The sequence below is a fragment of the Stegodyphus dumicola genome, chromosome 1 (assembly GCF_044657685.1).
Source record: "Stegodyphus dumicola isolate Sdum_Otavi_A_Nest chromosome 1, ASM4465768v1".
NCBI classification, from domain to species: domain Eukaryota; kingdom Metazoa; phylum Arthropoda; class Arachnida; order Araneae; family Eresidae; genus Stegodyphus; species Stegodyphus dumicola.
In genome coordinates, this window is record NC_140768.1 from 183692647 (window position 1) to 183718980 (window position 26334).

Consider the following 26334-nt stretch of genomic DNA (forward strand, 5'->3'; position numbering starts at 1 on the left):
AGCAAAAATAAAGATAATGCCTTCATTTATTATTGCGAATTAAATCATGCTAAATCCTTTCTGGAATTTTTTCGAGAAAATATGTTTCAGATTTACTTCGTAATTTTTAATACAGATATTTTGAGTTTTTATGTACTTTTGCTTTGTCGCGAAGTGAGAACTGAATTATTGAATGAGAAATACTCAATCGTCTGTGGAAAACTGTTTCCTTTAGTTTTGTTTGCTTAATTTCTTTTATACATCGTTCTAGCTTTATTATAGTATTTAAATAGAACATGTGGCAACGATAAGTTAATTCTTCAAGTGATATAAATTTTGTGCATTCTGAGTTATAATATGAACGAAATATAACGCTGTTAAGTGAACCTAGCGCCAGAGTTTCGGTATAGAAAACAAATATAGTGAATTTTAAAGAGTGCATTTATTCTATTGTGGTTTATGCGCTGTCGATGAAGTAGATAAGTTTATTCAATCCAATAAGTTTAAATGAAATGCAAGAACAAATGCTTATAATTTAATATTCCGTACAAGGAAGTCATATGGTGTACACATCAGATTTTTATAATCAAAAGTAGTGATGAATAGCTATTTGAAACTGATTAAAAGAGCCGGTAAGCATTGTTATGCTGAAAGTCTAAGTGCGAAATGTAAATCAAATTAAAAATTAATAAAGAAATTAAATTAAGCAAAACATTAATTAACGAACATAATAAATTGGATAAAGAAGAAAATAAAAATCAAGTATATAGCATTTAATTAAATAAAGTTAAACCAAAGAGAACAAAAGATGCATTTTATAAGGTATTAATTTACACCTTTTTCCACGGGAAAAATGAAATCTTTGAATAAATACCAAGCATGGTATTTGTTTCATCTCATGGTCTCATACTGTTTGTTTAATCGAGCGGAAAAGAGCAATACAAAGCTAAGTTGAATGAAGAATATGGAACTAAATAGACTATATTTTATATAACCTAGTATTATTTTTAGCTTCAGAGGTAACGAAAAACGGAAAGAAAGTATTTTTTACCTAAGTGTGGGTGGGGCTCGTCAATGACTCAGCGGTAAAACAGGATAATATTAATAATTCAGCTAAGGCATAAATACTGGCAAACGAGCTGCCTACGTGGAAGGTTTCACGTTTTTTTCTGTGTGTAAGTGTACACACAACTCAGTTTCTTTTAAAAAATTCTTCCACGATAGGACTCGTCTCACTAGTAGAGATTTTTCATGTGCTTTGCCCTTATATAAATACTCCAATTTTCTGTACGAACAAACACGGAAAGGACATAAATGTACACTGCAAAACTGTGAACTGGGATTATTCTATATCTCCCGTTCTACTGGGCCGATTGGTCAAATTCGGCCGATTGGTCAAATTCAACTTTCGTTCTTCATGTCTCAAAACCGCGACTTAGGATATGTATCAGATTTATACAGTGTAAGTGTTCTAGTATAGGCATTTCGACACAAAGCGGACCTTTTACTGAAATGACATGCCAATTGTTTTCCATATTTCAATTCTGCGACTCAAATTATGCAAAACTGCGAAGTTTTGCAAAAATCGCACGAGTAGTTTTAAAAAATTAGCTCTCAAACGTTTAACTCCACAATGTTAATTGAATTTGACATATATTTAATAATATCTCTTTTTACTTCCTTGTACGAAGTAAAAAGGAAGTATTGTAATCGAAAAAAGATTCAGGCAGCATATTTCAACGAAAATATCCATTTTGAAAGCTTTCGAATGCAATTTAACGATGTTTTTGCGTGATATCTGTACGTAAGGACAGAATAAAAGATTCTTTTCCTCCAAAAAAATTATAAAACTGCTTTAAAATGAATTCTGAAAAGAATTTTTCGTGGCGTCTGTACGAACGTATGTACGTACGTACGTACGTAGCTCGCATAACTCAAAAACGAGTATCCTCAGAATGTTGAAATTTTGTACATAGGACTACTATAACATGTAGATGTGCACTTCGTATTTTGGTTGCAATCGGCCGCGCCAAACGTATATAAATATATTTATAAATATATCCACTCTGTTACCCGGCTCAGTGATCTCAGTTTCTTTATTTTTATATGTTTGTAAATTGTACATTTTTTGCTTTAAAAATGATTGAATTATGTTGTTCTTTTCTTCCGGTTAAGGTTTTTATGCTTTTAGTAAGTCTGTATGCAATATTTTTAGAATTATCAAGAATTTAAAAGTTGTTTAAGTGGCGCTAAGCCTAATAATTGTTTTGATGGCGGCCATTACATGTTTACATTTGAAACAGCAGAGTAGTGAATTTGTTGCTAATCTAGAGAAACGTAGCTTCGCAACAACAAAGATAACGCCTTCATTTATTATTGCGATTTAAATCATGCTTAATCCTTTGTGGAATTTTTTCGAGGAAATAAATGTTTAAGTCTTACTTAATTTTAATAATTAGTAATTTTAATACAGATATTTTGAGTTTTATATATTTTTGCCTTGTCGCGAAGTGAGAACTGAATTAATTGAATGAGAAATACTGAATCGTCTGTGAAAAACTGTTTCTTTTTTTTCTTTTCTTTTCTTTTTTTTTTTTTTTTTTTTTTGCTTAATTTCTTTTACACATCGTTTTAGCTTTATTATAGTAATTGAATAGAACATGTGGCAACGATTAGATAATTCTTTAAATGATATAAATTTTGCGCATTCTGAGTTATATAATATGAACTATGTTTTGCATTTGTCGTTTCTCTGAATTGTGAAGGATCCTTTCGGATTTTCTTCATCTTGTCAAGTTCCGTTCACAGGCTACATGCATTTGGCCTTTTTTCTTTTGGTACCCATCTCACTTTTCCTTTCTCCGTTTTCTCATCCGAGATGTTTTCCATTTCCTGAATTTATTAGGTATGTGCCCTTGGGCTTAATTTAAGGAACCGGCAACAATGCACCTGCAATAGCTCGGCTGTTTAAGTCTTATAATATGAACGAAATATAATAATGTTAAGTGAACATAGCGCCAGAGTGTCGCTATGATAAACAAATAGAGTGAATTTTAAAGAATTCATTTATTCTATTGTGGTTTATGCGCTGTCGGCGAACTAGATTTAATTCAATCCAATAAGTTTAAACGAAATGCAAGAAAAAATGAGTACACTTTAATATTCCGTACAAGGAAGTCATGAGGTGTACACATCAGATTTTTTTTATTAAACTTACTTGATTCTTTCTTCCAGAATTCGAAATTTAGGCTTAATACAAATATAATTCGCATATTGTTATGATTTATTTTAAAAATTTTTGTTTTTAAATATTTTTTATAAATGTTTAGAAAACATTTTTGTACTATAACCTATAAAATTTGTAACATCATCTTAAAGTAGATGCATTTCTAGGAACACCTGCAAAAATTAGAGTTTTCTATTCAAAATTTTTTAATACATACGGGAATTTATATTGAGACGCGTTTTGAAATTTGTAGCATTTATTATGAGTGATAATACCGAAAATTACAAAATTTAATATATAGCCATAAATTGAATCGTAGAATCGAAATATGGAAAAACATTGGTATGTTATTTCAGAAAAAGTCCGATTTTATATCAAAATACCTGTGTTAGAGAAATGTCTGTGTATAAATCTAATATATATCCTAAGTTGCGCTTTCGAGACATCGAAAACGTAATTTTAATTTCTTCAATCGGTCCAGTATTAGAACAGGAAATATAGAACTGTTTTATTGTTTTTCGCAGTGTACATATTTTATAGACTAAATGGAGGGGAAAAATAAGCATATGTAAGAAACGTGCCTAACTTTAGGCGATATTTCTAATTTTTATTTATGTGCTTATACCATACTCTGTAATTTAATATACTTTTATACTTTTGTTCATATACCATGTATATAATTCCTGTATTTATTTACAATAATTTTTACAGTCTAAAGAAAATGTGAGGGACACAAACAAGGAAAATGTTTTAATAAGTTTCATAAAAAAGCCTAAAAATAATTTTGCTTTAAATACACAAAGGCTATCTATATGACAACTATTTAACATGGCAGTATGGCTGTTTAAATACCAACTAGTCACGGAAGAGGTTTCAAAAATGCTAAATACATAAATTATTTGAACATACACATATTTCTTTAAATTAAGATGAAAATCTGGCTTAGTTAATTATGCACATAATTATATTTAACGGTAATATAAATGTTTTTGACTACGTGTATTTAAATAATAAGAAAAATAAAAATGATTGAGTTTTCATAATTTTTTTTTTCTGTCCAGACGCCTTTTCATTACTAAAATTTCTGTAATGTCCCAACCGAATAACTTGGATACATGAAATATAGCTGGTATTTATTCTCGATATTATTAACATAGACGTAATAGATATAAATAAGCTAAGCTAACAGAGAGAGAAGGAACATTCATCCGATATCAATTATATGACAGGTCTTAAGCTAATGGCTCTGGAGGTTCCTCAGCTCGTCGTGGCGGGTGAGGAGACGACACTGACATGCGTCTTCGATCTGGAGGCGGACACCCTCTATTCCATCAAGTGGTACAGGGACGACCTGGAATTCTTCCGGTACGTGCCCAGTGATAAACCACCCAACCAGTTTTTTCCTCTGCAGGGACTAGAGATAGATGTAAGTATTAAACTTTTATTCGAGTTTTTTGTCTACATAGTAAAACACGAATTTAGAGATTATCAGTAATAAAAATTACCCTTAAATTAGATGTTCATTAAATTAGGAATGCCTCTTTAATTTATTTTTGATTATTTATGTATCTCACCAAGTATTTTTATATTTAATATTTATTTATTTTATTTATATTTAAAGCAAGTGCATAGCTGCTCAAGGAGTGTTTTAAACTTTTATGCTTTACTTAACATTTTTAAACTATTTTAGGACACTGCCCTATCCACAGTAGGGAAGGAATTTAAAATAGTCTCACCCACCTCAAAGTTTCATCGCGTTTAATATTAAATTAGTTTTATAGTGTTTTATTAAGTGTTTGTAACATGTTGTGGAGTTTCATTTGCTTCATAAGAAACATTAATTTTGGACCCATTTCATCTACTTTGCCAAACAGATGCTTCTGTATTTGCTGTATGGTCATCATAAAATTTCTTTAAAAGTTTTGAGACCAAAAATTTCGCCTTATGAACTGCAACTCATGTAATCTCGTAACGTGAAGCACAGCTTATGTAACTAAAATATTACTTCTAAACTTATTTACACTATCTTGTTCACCATTCTTAGAATCTCATGAAAAGAAAGAACAGAAAACATTGAACAAAGGAAAACGTAACTTTAAATTTCTATAAATATTTCATTTACGTAGAGGGTCCCAAATCTCGAATTTCAGGCACGATTTTCATGAGTCATTTAGATGGACGTATATGTAACACACTCAACTGTACTAGTACATACGGAGATGATTTGCTACCAGACCGACAAACTTGCAGGGTGTGTAGGGGGTACAGAGACGACTCGTAAGCACATAGAAATGCAGGATCGCAAATGCCGTAGTTGCGAGCTATGGTGCGAAGAAATAGAAAAAAAGAACAGAAACAACAACACATTAATGAGACAGAAAATATTTTATCGAAAGGTTGTACTACAACAGGTGTTCGAAATTACGACAAAGGTGCTACATGGAATTCCTTACGTTCTGGAAGATTCCTCCCGGCAGTCTTGCGGCAGATGGCGCTGAACGGAAGGTTGCGTGAACAACGATCCTGCTGGAAGTCGTCGTTTGCGATACATTTCTCGAGGTATAGTTCGACCGCCTCATCGGCGATCATGAGCGCAAACACGCATGCGCCATTCGGACTGAATTATTCTCAAAATAGGGTGGAAGGATGGGGACTTTTTTTTCCTCCAGCATAGCTCTTTCCGGAGAAGATTCTTCTTCCGGAGAAGAAGTTTACTTTCACGTCGCAGCAAGTAAAAACACTCCTTTTCGACGAGTCTATGTGTTTTGGCAGAATGCCAGTCAGGGTCGCGCTTGAGAAGGTCGAACTATAGTAGGATGAACGCGTATTCAAACTATGTGATGTACTGGTCGACATGCTGATCGTGTATAGAACTGCTGCGGATTGTAACGGATACGCCACCCTGCGGTTATATTAGGAATGGTAACCGAACAGGCGTGCTCCACATCACACGACCTTCACAAGTGTGAAGAGAATGTGTTTAACAGGAATTACAATGAATCGACAGCGAACGACGAGGACACCTGACAATAAGGAGGCGGTCTTACATCTGGTAGAAGACAATCCAAGTACGAGTACTCACGCAATAGCCCAACAAGTGGATTTATCTCAGTCAATCGCCTGTAGGATACTTCTCAACAAACCAAATGAGAGCAGGCCGACTTCATCGTGTGCAGTTATTAGACCCTGAGAATCATTCACTCCGGAAAGAAGTTTGCTATATGGTTCCTGCAACGGAGTGCTACAGGTATCGCATTTGCTGCCGTACGTATTGTTCACGGCTGAATCATACTTCACACGCGAGGAAGCCTTCAATCAGCATAAGGTCTCTTCAATGTAAAGAGATTTTCGTGCGTCGCTATTTAGAAGTGTTTTGCAGTGAGTTGTATTTACTTTATTAGTAGTTTAAAGTGGTAGCTACTGATTGTGCCCTGTCACTGATTGTACTAAGGAGAACTATACGAGTAATTTTGTTGAAGTTCCAGAACTATAAAGTGTTTCTTTTGGGAAAATAAATTTTATCAAGCTACCATCGGCTCTCTGTGCAATGTATTACAAATCCATACGCACGTAACAATGTTAATCTTTTTTACGTTGAGCTGAAAATTGGTACTTTGCAAATTCCGTTTTTCCTATAAAAACATACAAAGTAATTTGTACGATATTTGCACAGTTTTTACATTCTTGATTTGTAGCTGAAAACAACGAAATGTATTTTAACCCTTTCCCGCACGCTACCTTTTAAAGTCGCAGTTTTTATTAAAAAAAATAAAGAAAGAAAAAAAAAGGTAGGCAGAAGGAATTAGGCCTAGAAGAGTACACAAGTAAAATTTTGTGAAGATAGCACTTATCGTTTTAGTTCTGTGGATGTGCCCAAAGTAGGCACACTGATTGAATAGAGCTTCGAAAAGAGTGCTGAAACGAGCATTATTGTCAATTAACTGGCCGATGAGATGCGAAGAAACAAAAATACAGACTCTCTGTTGTCCTAGATTATCGGTGAGCCCGGTCTGGGACACCTAGGGTTCGGCGTTTGATTTTAGGCAAGATTTCAAGGTAAAAATTTTAAACTAATATAGAATAAGGAGATTAGCATACAGCCAAAAAATAACATGGAAATTTCTTTTCAAACAATTCCTTTTATACCCTAAAAAAATCTGGAAGATTTCTTTGAAACATGAGGGTCTTAAAAAGCTAAACATGGTTAAAATATATGTACTGGTTTGTGTTGAGCTGCCATCTACTATAAATGAAAAAGGTTCAGAGTAACCTATAGTAACCTATAAATTCTTTTTCATTCAATTTTTCTGTGCGTACAGAAGGATATTTTTAGGTGTGTCCAGACCGGACACACTGTGCCGCAAAGGGTTAAAAACTGCAAATATCTTATTTTTTCTGCTGTATTTAGTGATAAGAATTTGAATACGGCAAAGCAGGTGAAAGCTACCTGCCTACGAGGATAGATACTTTCGTGGAGGACTTTCTATGAAAATCTGCCTCGCATTTACGTTACACATGCGAAGCACTACAAAAATTACCATGCAGGCAGAAGATTGGCAGGGTTTGTTCCCAGTCGAACTATCAATATTCAGAGGTTTTTGATGTCTTGCCTGCCAGTGAGCTCACATTTCCTAATAACTTTCTGAAAACACTGCATCGAAGCATTAAAGTTAGAATACACAAGAAATACAAAATTATCTATTTAACTACATTCTTTACTATTATGCTGCTGCAAAACCTTTTTATATATTTAACTATGCGGTCGGTAAGGGATCCTTGACCGTTTTTTCAAGGTCAGCAGATATCAGAATCCTTATAAGACTTATAACTTTATAAAACAAGCCTTGATCCCAGTGTGGTTTGCTTGTATCCACCATAACAATAATGCACGTGATACGATTGACTGAGTCCTATCAGTCACTAGTACTTTCTCAGTCACGTTAAACCACATGCAGTCTCCTCTAGACGCTAAACTACACGATCTTGCGCCAAAAGATTCTCACGGGTATAGCAGCACAGCACAGAACTCCTACCCCATGTCCAGCGCTTTCATTCATTATAATAGAACACTTTTTTTACATTCTTCGACTCGCTACATGTAATTTGTTTCCTTACTATTTCTTCGATGCATACGTTTCCTTGTGTTGTTTCCCCTCAAATCATCTGGTTTGTGTTAACCATCATTATCACAGTGTACTTGTTTGGTCTGCTTTGATTCAATTGTTTCATTGTTAATATGTTTTGGTGTTATGCTCTTTCACAGGACACAATAACACGCCGAACAAATACTAATTCAGAAGTCAAACAACAAAAATCAGCGTTATATTTTCAAATTTTCCCAGGACTAGTTTAGATGGTTTTACCGAACCACCATCCTCAGCTGCAAAAGCGCAAATGAACGAGATAATGATTAGGTAAGATAAGAAGGCCTGGACATAAAATAAGCTAGTGGCGCCATCTGTTGATGAAACCGGAAGCAAAACATAATTTCTTTAAAGGCCGAAGGCAAAGATGGATTGGAATTAGGATCGTTAACTAGAACAGAAAGATTTTTTTGAATGTGAAATTCCTTTAGAAAATCCAGTTCTCCAATGGAAGATGTTTTTTGAATAATTTTGGCAGCAGAAAAATTGAAGGTGTGATTTTCGGATCAACAATTTTCAACAGAGGATTTCTGTGTTTCTTTTTTTTTCTAACATATGCCTCATGTTCCTTCACGCGAAATTTTAAGGCTCTCTTAGTCTGGCCAATGTAAATTAAGCGATAAGCAACGGAGGACGTGGGCACTGTCCCTTTACCAAAAGGTTAATCGGTATAGCACCACGTCCACCTATATCTGGAGCCTAAAGAGGAATCACAAGACGCCACGCACCAGGCGCCCAAACCCAGAGCCAAATTCAACCCGGGGCAGTCCAACAGACCAAATGCCCACGAAAGACAGTCCCAACAACCGCCCAGGCCCCACATTTATTAAATAAAATAACAAAAGCATGCGGGGCCAAAAAGGGGGAGTTTTGCAAAAATTTTACAAAGGTGTAATACACACAAATATAGAATATACATAAGCTAAAGTACAGTCTGATGTTGGGCAGCCCAATAATATACAATGAGTAAAATATAGACAGTAGAATTAGACTTAATGACAATATAACATAAAAATAGAGACCATAGTGACATAATGAATGTAAATGATTACAGCAATACACAGAGGATATACCAAAAGAAATAAAAATAAAAGAATACAATAGCCATCAGTGTGTGACTAAAAGTACTGATACATGGGAAATGCGTAAAGCATTCAGAATTCGACTTAATTCAGAAGACTAACAACTGGATCGGGATACATTGCATAGCCAAGTACATATATTTGACAAAGCAACATATTGAAAGTCAGTGTAATAAACTAGATATTCGCTATGACAAAGTCATGTTACAATACCGCAGGTAGTGATGTGATACAGAAGAAGTAGGTAGCGTACAATATAATTTGATCTCGATACGCATTCAATCCCTATAATACAAAAATAGTTAGGAAAAAGGAATACGTTATACAAAATATATTTAGTATGCAACTGTGTTTAAGATATACAAAGGTCGATACATTGGTTACTAGCAATTATGGTACAGGATTCGTACCAAACTTAGTAACAGAATGCAATAGCGGTACAATACAATTGATCACGTGGTATTGTGGGAAAAACATGCAATAAGGCTAATTATACGATTATGAGGAATAAAAATAACATATTTAGCCTGCATAAAAGTTAACGAATATAGGATACCATACAATACTATACAATATTACAATACAATACAATACAATACAAAAAAAATTAACATATTTAACCTGTACTAAAAGCCAACTGATATAAGATACTATACAATACAATACGATACAGTAGATACAGTACCACAATACAATACGATACAGTAGATGCTATACAATACTATACAATGAAAATACAAAATACATTCAGTGTTGATGACACAAAAATACATTTAAAATTGTCATGACACTAGTGATGAAAATACAAAATACATTCAGTGTTGGTGACACAAAAATGTATTTAAAATTGTCATAACACCAGTGATCCTAATGCAGCAAATGAATTGATGCAGTTACCTGCATAAAAGATAACTAATATAAGATACCATACAATACTACAATACAATACAATACAAAAGCTAATTAAACGATTATAATGAATAAAAATTAACATATTTGACCTGTATAAAGCCAACTGATATAAGATACTATACAGTACCACAATACGATACGATGCAGTAGATACTATACAATACTATACAATAAAAATATAAAATACATTCAGTGTTGGTAACACAAATATACATTTGAAATTGTCATGACACATGTGATCCTTATGCAGCAAATAAATTGATGCAGACAGTTAAATGTGTTACTATACATTTGCAAAGGATGAAATATAGACTTAAGTATGCCACAAATTATGAACATATATTATACCGTGAAAAACACAAAATACATACAATGTTGGTATAAATACAATGGATATATTTAAAACAATGGATAATGGTTGGATATATTATACAATGAGAATCTCTAGTGACCCCAATACATTCAGTGTTATTATTACACAGAGAATTAAATGTATGATATTACATGGGCAATTGATGAAAAGAAGACAGTAACAGTATAATGTATAGCCAAATATGCAAGTATATGGTATACCGATGTTTAACAGCAACTGGCAAACAATGTACCATTAATACGCCCAACTAGATATGCCAAGATATTATATACTATTATACAGTGAAAAACGCAAAATACGTTCAATGTAGATATTATCATAGTGCATTATGAGGGAATACAGACAGTTATATGTATGATAATACATGGGCAAAAGATAAAAATATAGACAATAATATTATTATTCATAGGTAAATATGCAGATTTAATATATTCAGATATTTAACATCACCTGGGAAAAAATGTACCATAAGTACATTGATAGCTGCTATGGACAACAAAGAGACTATTAGGACAATACATATGCAACAGATAATTATGCAAATTCAATATATACAGATATCTAACAGCACTTGATAATAAATGTGCCTATGCAAAAGTTAACATTATTATTCATTGGTAAATAGGCAAATGCAATATATACAGATACTATACAGCACCTGGTATTAAATGTACCATAGGTACAGGGACAACTGTTATAGACAATATTACCTCATTGCACTTAGAAAAAGATGCTGAGAGAGAATATACAAATATTTGACTGCTGCTATACACAGCGACTTATAACAGATGGATTATAATAGATTACAATGGTTACAAACACTTCAGAGCATAAAAGTAGATGGGTTATAATATATACAAGCAGTTGAAGAAGTTGAATCATAGGTCGATATTATAAGGCACAAAGATCAAGTCCCAGAATCATCAGTTTGTCAATTAAACGGACTATCTTTTTGACTTGATGCCGTTGCTTAATCAAAAAACGACTAAAGGCAGTCCTATCCGTTGGTGGAAAAGGAGTATGGAATTCAGTAGTAAGTGGACAATGTAAATTAAACCACACTAGCAAGGAATCCTATAAATACCCCAGGAATTCACATCCGGAATGGGGTCCTTGAGTATGGAACTCGGAATTAGTATGGCGCTTCCAGTTATAGTGTTGGCCGAAATAAGGTAGAGAATTTTATGAAAAGTATTTTCAGCATAAAGGTTAAGTTGATTGCATGAATTTAAAATATAACTTTTTATATGTTCCTCATAAAAAACATTTTGAGTAAGTTTGCTTTTGAATTATCTTCGGATTTTGTACCTTAAGATATGAAACACTTAATGCCTTAAATAGATGTTAAATACTATAAGAATTGTGCTAACTGGAAATTTTGTTATACAAGAATCGTATAAACTTACAATTTTACACCTAAAGAACTTTCCATTATCCTTTGCTGGAACTGTTTTCAGAAAATTCTATGCTTTTCTTTATGTCCATGTCCAAGATCGAAGCCCATGTCTAAGATCAACATTTTATTGAAAAGAATCTAGTAGCTACTTTTTCAAGAATTTTCTGTACAAAGTGTCCCAAGTTATGTTTTGCATTATTTGACAGTTAATAGTCAAAATACTAATAATAACAAGTATTAACAATTTTGTTATTACATATTATAAAGTTAAATATATTCAAATTGAAGCCATTGGCAGCAATACGGCATCTGTGCAATGCCATATAACAGATCGGCAAACGACAGATTTTAAGAAAAAGGAAAACACATGTGATCTTAGTCCCATGTGTTGTTTCATTCCGTTTCTGTGGCTTTGTGGTGTACACATAAAATGTCTCTGACACAGTCTCTACTCTTCATGTGTTGTTGTTCTCCTGTTGCTGTGTAATAATCTTTTCAAATAAAATACGATTCCTTTTTCCTTAACCTTATCACCAGACCATTTCTTAACCTGTTACAGTGACTGTAGTGTAGAGTGCCAAATTTTGTCTTCTATTCGTCCTTGCACCTCGCAGTTTTTTGTTAACACTTTAAATTTCTAAATCAGAAGTCAAACAACAAAAATCCGCGTTATATTTTCAAATTTTCACAGGATTAGTTTCGATGGTTTTACCGAACTACCATCCTCAGCTGCAAAAGCGTAAATGAACGAGATAGGATATAATGATTAGATAAGATAAGAAAGCCTGGACAAAAAATGAGCTAGTGGTGCCATCTGTTGATGAAACCAGAACTAAAACATAATTTCTTTAAAGGCCGAAAGCAAAGATGGATTGGAATTAGGATCGTTAACTAGAACTGAAAGATTTTTTTGAATGTGAAATGCCTCTAGAAAATCCAGTGACTTCTGAATTAGTATTTTTTCGACGTGTTATTGTGTCTTAACTTTAAATTTCATTTGCGATGCTAGAAAGGAAACATATGGACCTCTGTTATTTATTCTACACTCATGGCAGTTTCTTGGAAGTTCCGATGAAATTCGAAGAAACAGAATGCTTACATTTCTCACGTAAACATTGCAGGTTCAGACAAAAATGAACAATCAGATTTTGAACAGTTTCTTTAAAATTAAAAAATGTAAACATGTTTAGGAGAACTTACATTTAAGGTATTATTTCAAAATATTAATTCGGAATGTTTATCATTAAGAAAATTTCCCACAGAGTTTCGCACTGATTATTTTCTCTACATAAAGGAAGAGTAGGTATGTTTCTTTGTTAGTAGACAGTAGCTTAATATGTACCAATAGGAGAAATATCCCTTCATTGCAATCCATGGAAATTTCAAAACTCCATTCATTACCATACACCAGCTTCAATATTCAGTGTCCATTCAGCTTCAAAGATTTTAACAATTAATAATGTGGACTATGCATATCCTTTCACATGAAAGGACATTTGACTCGCTTACATAGTACATAGGAATATATAAATCCTGGATAGAGATAAATATGAGTATTATAAGTAATGAACCATTTTTCTGATCATAATAATTAAGAAATAAATAAGGAGGTATAATAATTGAGAAACAAAGAAAAAAGTGTTAAAATGAAAAATTGCTTAATCTGATACTATGTCACCTAGTATCGACAATATTTCTCAATGTAATTTTCTGAATTACTGTAGCATCATCATAGATAATTCTTTTCCTATCTGGGTAAAGACAATGATAGTTCTAATTACCGTATATTTCGGCGTATAACACGCACTTTTTATACAAAAAATAAGATCGAAATTTCCACGTGGGCTCTATACGGTGGATATAAAAAAGATAGATTAAAAATAAGGCAAAAAAAATCAGTGTACAAATATTAAATTTGTATATGCATTTAAAAGCTTTTCATTCAAAAGAAGTGATATACCTTGTAAATTTAAACAAGGTATATCACTTCATATAATTTTTCATTATCGGATAACATGAAATGTTGTAGAGACATTAGGTTATGTGTAGACATTAGGTTTGGAAGCAAGAGAGATGAAAAATGAGCAATGCCCTCGCCGGGACTCGAACCATAGACCTCTCGAATTCGCACCGAGCGTGCTGACCACTATACCACGAAGGCATGTTAAAAAAGCGGGAGAAATACCTTACAACGTTAGTTATGTTCATCATGTTCTTCTATGCCTTCAGCACATCATCGAATTTTGTTTCATCCTAATCATTATTATTGCTCTGATCCGTCTAATCAGCTGATCTGACTAATCATCTTTTTTCCATCTTTCACCAATAGCAAACATCCTTCCTGCAGTGCGATATGCATTTTCTATCGAAAACTGTACGACTTTGCGGTTGAAACCAACACTGTGTTGTTTCGTTCGTCAGGAGCCTAACCAACACTGTGTTGTTTCGTTCGTCAGGAGTCAGGGATTTACGACTAAAAGGAACATTAGATCAGCTGTATTTCAACTAAAGCAGATGCTATTTGCTAAAGCCTTCGATGTTCACTTCAAAATCTCGGCTTCAAATGACTACAAAAAGAGAAAACATCTGACTCTTAATTCTGAGAATTCATTCGGGTCGGAAGGGCAGTCTTACCCTAAATTCTGTCCCCTATTCTCGAAACCATAGAATAACATTTTTGTGCCCATCTGCATTGAATGCAATCCACAGCCTTTACAGAATTAGTTACACTCTCAAGCGTTTCCCCCCACACACGTATTGTTCCCCTTCATTTCAATACGCCATTGTTCGACAACCTGAGCAAAATCTTCGAACGAATGACTTCAAAAGATAGAACATTGCACGTGTATCTTTCAGGTTTCTTCATGAAGAAACGAGTGCTCTTTATACGGCGAATATACCTAAAAAATAATAGAGCAGTAGTTTCAAATTATAGCTGCGTTATACGCCGGAATGTGTTTGTATTAAAAAAAGGAGATTTTAAGAAATAAAAATGTAAATTTTAGTCTTAATTATTGACAAATCGCCAAAATAGTTCTAATGAATTGTATTAAAAAAAGAAGATTTAAAAAAAACCGAACCTTAACCTTAGTTTTAAATATGAAAAAAATATAACTAACCAAAATACTAGTTCTAATTACTAGTGTTTAAAAAAAGGAGGTATTAAGAAACGAAAAACGTGAACATGAATTTTAATTATTGTGCATATTTATAACCCATAACTTAATATTAGTGATTGAAATAGTTTTATTACATTTATTAGGCGATTTTGTTTCAAGAAGTATGACATATCGTGAGTTTTAATTTATTAAGTCCCTAAGAGTCGGTTGAATTGTTGTCTTGCAAAAACAGGCTGAATTATGAATTCTTTTTACTCTATTAGAATACCTTAAAAGTTGCTGCAGCTACTAGAATTCCATTTTTGCTACAAAAATCTTTCTTTAAATATCTCAATTTCCTAATGAATACTTAGTCCATTACTATTATTTTGTATTATCCAGAGACTATTATTTAGTTATAAACACCACAGGCAGAATATTACTACGTCCTGCAGTTTCGCAGAAATTTCCTTAACAACTACTACAGATGAACAAGAAAAAAATTGAAAATGCATCGAAATAATTAACATATTATAAATCAAAATAAACAACTATGAGCTCAAGAAAGAAAACGGAAGATAAGGCAAATTTTCCTTAACATGCAAGGAATATTGCAGATCATTAAATCACTTACACAGCAAAGTCTAAACAAAATAACTACTTGCGTGATACTCTAAAGCAAAATAATCGCAAAGGAATTCAAAACTAAACTGAATTTTGGGCTCACTGACTGCGGATTTGTTAACAGCTAGTATTTATAGATTTGTTTAAGAGAAGATGTAAATACTTATAGAAGCTTGGTGAAAAATCACTTTTGGAATTTTGAAAATATGCTTTCAAGAAACTTCAAAAATGTCTCCAGGCTGATGAAACGTTCCCTAACTTGCTGACCCAGATTGTTGCCAAGACACTTTGGAAGGATTTTTGCCTTGTTCTACTTGAACTATTTTTACAATTCAAATATCAATCGACAGAGAATTTAAAAATCTTCATAAAATCGAATAACATTAATCGAAACAAAAGTAAATTTTTAAATCATAATAACGTAAATACATTAATTAAAAAAAATCTGAAATGTTTCAGATTTTAAATTACGTCCAAAGGGGTGTTTTTTAAACGTTTTGGTGTTACCTTTATTTGTTAAATATCACGTTCTTAGCACTTAAACCATAAAATTTAGTTTAATAGCAATGTCGCAATTGAAAATGAGCATATCTTTAGAATTTCCGACACACAGTTCCCCTCGCTGGAGATAAGAATGTCCCCCCCCGTAGAGTGTTGCCATTAATCGCTTTGAAATCGTTGAGTTTGTTACTCAAAATTCGTTAAAGGTTTACAAAATATGAAATCGAAAAAAAACAAATTCCAAATTTCAAAAGCGGCCGAGCGGTAAAGACGCTGAACGCTGGTAGTTCGGTCTGAGATTCGAATCCCGCGAACGGGCTGGCTGCATGGGCGTTTTCGTGGTTTTCCCCATGTGTAACGTGTATACGAGTAAGCTTCCCTTAGAAAGTCCTCCACGAAAGGCATCCCTCCCTTTAGGCAGATAGCCCTCGTGTGCTTTGCCATAACTGAATAATCCAAATCCAAATTTCAAATTTGGGCTTCCACATGCCCATATTCGCAGTAGGATTACGTCATTTAAAATTGGATGGCTCTAGATACCGTTGTTTTATCACAATGCGAGAAATATACGTACATTTAAGCAGATTTTTCATTATTTAATTTTTTCAAATATAATGCAGGACACTAACATTTGGTGGCAACAGTTTGAAAAGTGAACCGACATTTATAGGAGTCTGACGCAAAATGCCAAAACGAAAGTAATAGTCCTTCGGGACTCAAATCCTTCGGGACTAATAAAGTTTCACAAACGTAATAAATGACCAATAATTCGATAAAACAAAAATGCACAATAAAATTATTATATAGAATATACATTGGTGTGCAAAAATTAAGGACTAAGTCGAAAAATTAGCATATCAGCTGAACGAAGAGACATAGCGGACAGAAAGACCAATCAGGAGATAAAGTAAGGTGATGTACGGTAGCACATGCGCAGATATGCAGGTAAACGTAATGGGGGAGTGTCTGAGTAGTATAAAGCATGTTGTCGATGTAAGCTTAGTATTTCTGGCAAAGAGATTGCACGCCGTATAGCAGTTAAAATCACACCGAGTTGCTGCCTCAGCGAGAAATGGCGAATAATCAATCTGTTAGACGACATCTGGATGCTTTTACCCGAGGTCGAATCATTAGGAAGTTGGAGGAAGGCCGCAGTGTGACAAGTGTGGCTGCAGAGTTCGGAATTGCTCACAGCATCGTTTCACGACTTTGGAGACAATTTCAAACTACAGGAACAGCTATCCGAGGGTTTAGTAGTGGTCGTCCACGAGGAACCACACCCGCAGATGACCGGCATATTGCCTTACAGGCCAGAAGAAACAGGCTGCAGACAGCGACACAGGCGACTGGACGACCGATATCGCGTTTTACCGTGGCCAGAAGACTCCACGGTGGTGGTCTGTTTGCACGACGCCGTGTACGGTGTGTATCTCTAACGCCTGCCCATCGGAGAAGGCGTTCTCTGTGGTGCCGGGAATACAGGGAATTGGAGAGACAATGAATGGGGACGAGTACTCTTTACAGATGAGAGCAGATTCAGTCTGAGTAGCGATTCTCATACTCATCTGGAGAGAGCGGGGAAGCCGCAATCATCCCTCGAACATCATTGAAAGAGACAGGTATGGAGGTGGCGGTGTTCTCGTTTCGGGAGGCAGCATGCTTGGTAGTCGTACAGACCTTCACATCTTCGACGCTGGTTCAGTCAACGGTACCCGTTATTGTAACGAGATTCTTCTTCCATATGTGCGTCTTTTTAGAGGCGCTATGGGTCCGCAGTTCCTTTTGATGGACGACAATGCACCATGTCATCGCACAGTAGCTGCCGAACACCTCTTAGAGAGTGAGGATATTGAACGTATGGATTGGCCGGCACGATCTCCGGATCTCAATCTCATCGAGCATGTATGGGATTTTCTAGGCAGACGCTTGGCAAGTTCGTACCTTACCACCAGTAACGATTCCGGAGCTTCGATTGGCGCTGCAAGACAAATGGGCAGCAATGCCTCAACAATTCATTGACACCCTCATTCTCAGCATGGGCAGACGCTGTGAAACCTGCCTAGCAGTCAGGGGGAGATCATATCCCCTATTAAAGACCGGATGTTTCTTGCTGGACACCCATCACAGGGATGTTTCGGCCTTCAGTCGCATTGCGCTCCATGCTACTTTTTCAATAAAGCTTCTTTTTATCCCTCTGATTTCTCTTTTAGTAAGTGTTGCTTACATTACTCATGTCCTTACGTATTGGGGATCTTACGGTATTAAATGTGTTGATTTGGAAAGCTTTTGTACAAAGTTATGTTGAAAAAACCGTCTCGTCCTTAATTTTTGCACACCAGTGTACTAAATAAATAAAAATAGTAAATACATGACGCTGCAAAAAAATATAAATCTTGTTTACAAACAGCTAAATGTAAATATTTTAGAAAATTATAATAATATTACAATCAATAATCATAAATTAAAGTTACATTCTGACCTTCACTCATCGTCATCTTCAAAGTTTACTTGCGCAGAGTTTCTCCCAATCGTTCTTAGAAATATTATTGCTTCCCTAATACATATTAAAAAGCTACTTCAAAGCAGATTTGATAATAATTAAAAAAACTCGGAGAGTTTCAAATTCTCCGCACTCTTTGATCTTTTCCCTTCTATATTTCCTTCTAACTCTAATTTTCTGAACCATTTTGTTATGCACTGTTCTCTACATTAAAATTTCGCATGTATATTTTTGATCTTATATAACATTGTACAAGCAGGTAGCATTTTGGATTCGTCCTTACGATCTTTCGGAGTATCCATAAAATTAGCTCACATGTTATGAAGACTGAAGTCAGTCTGTCTGGTTGTTTTGAATCATGCAAATTAATGCATTCGAATAGTTTTTGAAGCATAATCTATTGTAAAATTTTCTTTTTATATGATATGTATGTCATTCACAACAAAATTAATTGAAAGATCTTATTTATTTTGCAGCTATTTAACAAATCTTTGCGTAATGATAATTATAAGATGCGAAACGAAATATGAAACAATATTAAATAGTCACATTTTATGTAAACTTCTTCCAAGCTGCTAAAAATAAATAGAATTCTTCGTAGAGAGAATTTAATTTTATGTAACAAGACTCCAGTGTTTCAGTCTGCAAACTAACCCTCGACTTCTCATCAAGCTTCTTTACCCAATTACACCAACCATTTACACAGACGATAAATGTTGAAAAATTGTAAAGCAATTAAACATATAGGAATCCATTTAAGATTTAAGAAATAAAAAGACTATGAAAACGCATAATAAATAAACCCAAAAATTATAAAATTTTAAAAAATCTGAATGTTTTCGGATTTTATATTACGAAGTAACTTTTTTTAACGTTTTCTGTGTTATCTTTATTTATCAAATATCATGTTCTTTGCACTTAAACTATAAAATTCAATTCAATAGTAATATAGCAAAATAACTTTAAGATGAGGATATATTCAGAATTTCCGATACACAGTCTCGCACCTGGAGATAAAAAATGTTTCTTTTTTCCGTAGTGTTGCCATTGCTCGCTTTGAGTTCGTTGAGCTTGTTAATCAAAAACAAAATATGAAATCGATAATAAAACAAATTCAAATTCCAAATTAGGGCTTCCAGATGCCCATAATCGGTGGAAGATTTTTAGAGACATTAGGTTATTTTTAAAGCAGGAGAAATGAAAAATGAGCAACGTCTTCTCCGGGAATCGAACCACGGACCACTGGAATGCGCGCCCAGCGTGCGGACCACCACACCCCGAAGGCACCCAAAGGAGGGAGAAATACCTTATATACCCCCTCTTTTAAGGGGCGACTGGGGTTTTTTAGGGGAATCAGTCGCCAAATCCTGGGTGTGGAGAATCATCATCCACCACCGTTTTAGTTCGGGCGCCACGGTAGAGAACATTAGGTTATTTTTAAAGCTGGAGAGAGGAAAAATGAGAAACGCCTTTGAAGGAAATCAAACCACGGATCTCTAGATTTTAACGCCCACAGCAATTTATGGGGTTATCCCCGTAACAACATTAGAGGCATGCAGATGGAAGATTTCATCAACGCCCATAACCTCTTACTACACAATACCCCAGAAGACCCGCCAACCTTTGTCACAATCAACGGAAAAGGGTGGCATGACCTAACACTCTTTTCTCATCACTTAATCAACAGGATCGTCGTATTTGCGAATATGAGTCCATCTCAGACCATCAAATAATTACTTTTGATATCGTATTAGAGGTTCCGCACACTCGAACGCTACGTTATCGCATCAACCGAAATGCAGAAAAGAAATTTGCTAAAGCTCTGAACTCCAAAGCACATATCATTCTCCATGAAATTCAAAGTATCAACTCCAAAGATGAAGTTAATGCATATGCTACAAGTCTTACCAAACATATCCAAGAAATCAGCCATACGTCCCTTAAAGTCAAAACAGTCAACCACAACACGAAGCCCAACTGGTGGACCAAGAAACTACGAGCAGAGCGCCAAAAAACCAAAGCTCTAAGAATAAAAATGAAAAGGAGAACGACCGATGAGGAACGCAAAGCAGCATGGATCGACTTTAACAAGCAAATCTACAAAAAGAAACTAATTGAAGCAAAACTAAAATTCTGGACTACCTACTGTGTGAAAAATCAAACTACCTATGGAGCCTTTTACAAAATGACCACTTCCAAGATTTATAAACCAACTCAAATCCACGCAACAACCAATACATCACAAAGTAATGGCACGGACCTCACGAGCACCACCATCAACGGTATCCTGGACCAAGTCTTTTTGAAAGACGACAGTGCAGAAGATAAACCGGAGCAAAAAGAACTAAGAGCATCCACACAAACACCAAGCACACCAGATGACATTCTATTCACAAGAAAGAAAATACTTCAAATAGTAAAATCCCTTAACAACGCGAAAGCACCAGGCCCCGACGGCATTAATAACAAAGTCCTTAAGCTCATCAACAAAGCATCTCCAGAAATTCTGCTCAAGTTTTACAACAAATGTCTGGCTCACCACTGTTTTCCCGATTGTTTTAAAATTGGACAAATAGTGCTCTTCTCAAAGAAGAACAAGAATACAGAGGATCCAAGCTCGTACCGCCCAATCAATCTTCTACCAGCTATTGGAAAATTACTCGAAAGACTCCTCATAAACCGACTGAAATACCATGTATTCAAGGACAATAAAATCAGCTCTCGCAAATTCGGATTTAAACCGAATAGCTCCACCATTCATGCCATCGATACAGCACTAACGCAAATCCAAGTTAACAAAGGCCAACAGCTACACTCTGCGTTGCTATGCCTCGACCTGAAGAACACTTTTGACTCCCTCTGATGGCCTGCTGTCAAGCAGGCCCTCAGAGACTTTCAATGTCCAAGAAATCTCTATCTAACAACTGCTGACTACCTGCATAATAGAAAAAGCATAGTACTCCACAACAACTCGGTCATCACAAAGCAACAAGCAAGAGGATGTCCACAGGGATCTTGTATGAGCGCGGACCTCTGGAATTTCACTTTTAACCATATTATCGACAATCACTGGCCTGCCCACACACAAATCGTAGCATTTGCAGACGATGTTGCTTTCATCATCAACGGCCGCTCCAGAGAACAACTCCAGGAGAACTGCAATAGCACCCTTCAAATTTTCAACGCTCTATGCAAAAGAATAAATCTAAAGATCTCACACCAAAAATCGCAGGCACTGATTGTCCACAAACCAGGACGAACTATAATTTGAAATCCCACATTTAAAATAGACAACCACAGGATCCGATGCGTGAAAACGATTAACTACCTCGGCCTCACCATTGATAACAAGTTCAATTGGATTTAGCACTTACACAACAAAAAACTCACCACTATGGAAATAGCACAAGCTCTGAAGACAATGCGTGGTTACTCATGGGGCTTGAACCGCCAAATTATGAAAATATTCTTACAACCGTGGTTAACAAGATCATCACATACGGAGCCGCTATTTGTGCAATACCTATCACCATCAGAAAGGTGCGAGCTCTAAACGCCATACAAAGACCTTTCCTTATAAATATCACCAGAGCATTCTCAACTACCTCTAACAACGCCCTACAGACACTGGCAGGTGTGCTCCCGCTCCCAATCCAAGCACAAATGGACGCAATCTCCACAATAGTCCTCCAACTCAAGAAAACAACTAACTTTAATGACACCACATTCCACCCAACAGACTACGAAGATCAGCGTAAAAAGTACTTTCATCACCCTGCTTTGAATCTTCAAAACCTGCACTGCATTTTCGACAAACCACCACCCACAACGGAATACACGGCTTTCACTGACGGCTCAAAGATCGAACAAAAGGTTGGCAGCGCTGCAACCATCCAATATAACCTTAGCTCACACACAGAATGGCAAGGGCACCTTAGAGATCTAAACAGCGTGCACCAAACTGAACTGACAGCAATCCTCTACAGTATGCAAGAGCTCCACCAACTACCAACGGACATAGTCCATATCGTCAGTGACAGCCAATCATCAATCTATGCCATTAAAAATCCCTGCACAAATTCACCAATAGCCCGTCAAATACAAACAATTATCAATTCCAGCCAAAAGAACTTCATTCTTACATGAACGAAAGGTCATAGCTATTGCGCCGGGAATGAAAGAGCGGACTTCCTGGCAAAGCAGGCAGCCCTCGAACAGTCAGGCACTACCATCCACATCCCATAGCCACGCTCCACACTGAAGTTTACTCTAAAAGTGATGGCCAAAGGAGAGTGGCAGAGACAATGGGATCAAGGACCGCAAGGCAGAAGGACGCATTCACTTCTCCCATGTGTCGATACTGAGCGCACTATTTATAATTATTATCTCTCTCAATATATCTCTGGTCATGGACCGTACCCAAATTACTTCTATGAACGAAACTTTTCAGAGACTGAAATATGCGTTTGTGGCAATCCAGGTGATCCAGATCATTATTTATTTCAATGCCCAATAACAGAAGACTATCACATCCGCCATCCCACAGCACCAGGAACAGACTTCAAACGCTTCTTGATAAAGCACCGAAAAATCCACAGTAGTATCAAAAACATAATTGACACACTCCACCGTCACGGCTTGGAACTGTGTGCTCCATAACTGTTTTAAGTCCTTCTTCTTCTCTGGTACGAACGCCAGTTTTCCAATGGGGGTGCCTTTATAGTCATTGCAATAGTTTATCTTAGTGTATCAATGTCAGTACAGATTTAACACCTAGACAATACGACCACAGTTATGCACATTTTTTTAAAAAAATGGCATAACTGGAACTGCTACACTGTCCCAATAACATCATATTAATATCACAATAACTTAGCCAAGATAATACTGTTTAATGTTTTTCCATTCATTTCTTTTTGTTTATTTGTGTACATATATTTATATTTATAATTTCACCATCAACTGTAATGTATGGTATTGTATTTGTAATGCCATTGTCATCAGCAACTGTATCTTCCGTACCACAAGTTCTCTATGCCCTAATGATTAACGTTTCAATTAACACCGATGCCTGGCGTAAGTACACCTTTTGGAGGTGTTCATCTCAAGACGGTTAGTGTGAAGGAGCGACACCAGTTCTGCCAATGGCGATGTGTTGGTGCTTCCCACACTTAGTCCTGTCCTGTCCTGGAATACGCACCCAGCGTGTAGACCACTACACCACGAAGGCACGCAAAGAAGGCGGGAGAAATACCTTATAGATTACGTTATTCAAAATTTGATGGCTCTAGGTATCGTTGTTTTATCACAATGCGAGAAACATACATACGTTTATGAATATTCGTCATTATTTAATTTATTTGAATATAACGCAGAACAATAATATTTGGTGGCAACAATTTAAAAAGTGAACCGACATTTATAGTGCACCAACGCAAAATGCTAAAACGAAATTAATAGCCCTCCTGGGTTAACGTCTTTTGGGCTAAAAATCTTCACTTTTTCAAATATTAAGATCATTCGCTGCATTAAAGGGAAATAATTATGAAACTTATCATTTCATTACATTCAAAATCAGATTGTTTTGTTCTTTTTATGATCAAAGCCTAGTATTTCTCAGTTGTACAGTCTGTTGCAACAGAAAATATTCTATGAATGACAGAATAAAAGTATGTTGGTATTAACATTAAAAAATACAGAAAAAAATCTTAGTTTTTTTTTTTTTTTTTTTTTTTTTTTTTTTTGTATTTTTTGTATTAAAAATGTCTGTTATAATTTTTGTAAATAATGCCTGTAAATATTCTGGCAATTTTAAGATAAGAAGAACATGTTGATATATGACCGAATTCTACTGCTAATCCATTTTAACCAACTGGTGACAATTTTCAGAACGCATTCACCCGCCTGCATTATTTTCTCACTTAAGAATTTGAATCTTCAGACATTGCTTTGAAATGACCAGTTCTAGACTGTGCGATTGAGGCTTTGCATCTAAATTTCTGCAACAGCTTTGCATCCTTCCTGCAGTAGAAGATTGAATTTGCAATGGAACGCATCATCATAGCAACCATAGTCACTGGTAATGGATCAGGTCACAATATCACAGCACGTGTTGACACTCATGTCTTTTCTTAATGTAAAAAATCTAACACTAAAAGGAGAATATATTTCCAGTTCGGAAAAATGAGGTACTATGTCACCAAAATTGAAGATGCTTTCTTGCAGGCGTTTAGACTAAATTTCAAAATGCTTGGATATATTCAGAAGATTGCTGTTTTTGTGTTGTTTGACTTTGAACTTTATTCTTGTTCCACAGAAATCCAAGAATTCACCTCCTGTCATAGACCATATTCCATAAATGCCTGACAAACAACTATATGTTTCTGTTGTGTATTCTGAAACGGTAAACGTAGTTCAAATCGTATAGTAGTAACTAGATTCCATGGAAAAAGACCTGCACTGATCATAGCCCATTTTTTTTTATCTAGATTGAGATTTAGTAGTTTATTTGAAACAATTACATCTTTAAATTATATCTAGAATTTATTGAATAAAAAAAAGAAAATACGAAAGGTTTCAGATTTTAAATTACTTCCAAAGAGGCGTTTTTTTAACATTTTGTCAGTTACCTTTATTTACTCAATATCACGTTCATCGCACTTAAACCATCAAATTCAGTTCAACAGCAATATCGCAAAATAATTTTAAATTGAGCATATTTTTAGAATTTCCGATTCAGAGTCTCGCGCGATGGAGATAAAAATGTTTGTTTCTGTACAAAGTTGCTATTGCTCGCTTTGAAATCCTTGAGTTTGTTAATCATAAATTCATTAAAGTTTTACAAATATGAAATCGATAATAAAATAAATTCCAAATTTGGGCTTCCACATGCCCATATTCGGGTGGAAACGTACAATATTCAAAACTGGATGGCTCTAGGTACCGTTGTTTTATCACAATGCGAGAAATATACATACATTTATGCAGATTTTTCATTATTTAATTTCTTCAAATCTAATGCAGGACCCTAACATTGGTGGCAACAGTTTGAAAAGTGAAACGGACATTTATAGTGATTCATCACAAAATCGCAAAACGAAAACAATAGTCCTTCAGGCACAAAGCCCCTTTGAACTAACAATTTTTAATCATGTGTGTTAATATCAGAGGAAAATTTACATTTTCAAGATATATAAAGTAATATTCTTCTTAACCAACATTTAACAGACATACAGATAAATTTAATTTAGATTAGAGATAAATTTAATTTAGATTTAAATTATATGAATGTATTTATATGATCAACTTTGTTCCTCGAAATTTCAAGTGATGCCTAATATTTCAGAAATAAAATATCCGTTCCAATAAATAGCTCTCTAAGTGAAATTTATGGCACAGGAATAAGATCTCGAACGCTACAAAACGACAACGGCAGGTTAAAATATGACAGGAAGTGCCTGGGGAGTCTGGGATGCCAAAAGAATTTTTTCACGGAAATG

At 35.1% G+C, this 26334-nt stretch overlaps 1 protein-coding gene across 2 annotated transcripts in view; it reads left to right on the forward strand.

Moving 5' to 3' along the window:
• LOC146999404 (uncharacterized) overlaps nucleotides 1-26334 on the forward strand; it is a 532534-nt gene that overhangs the window by 435425 nt on the left and 70775 nt on the right. For both annotated transcript variants that reach the window (XM_085823566.1, XM_085823560.1), the window contains exon 2: nucleotides 4435-4631. In XM_085823566.1, coding sequence (XP_085679692.1) covers nucleotides 4446-4631 — 186 coding nt within the window. In that variant the 5' untranslated portion in view covers nucleotides 4435-4445. The remainder of the gene's footprint in view (nucleotides 1-4434; nucleotides 4632-26334) is intronic.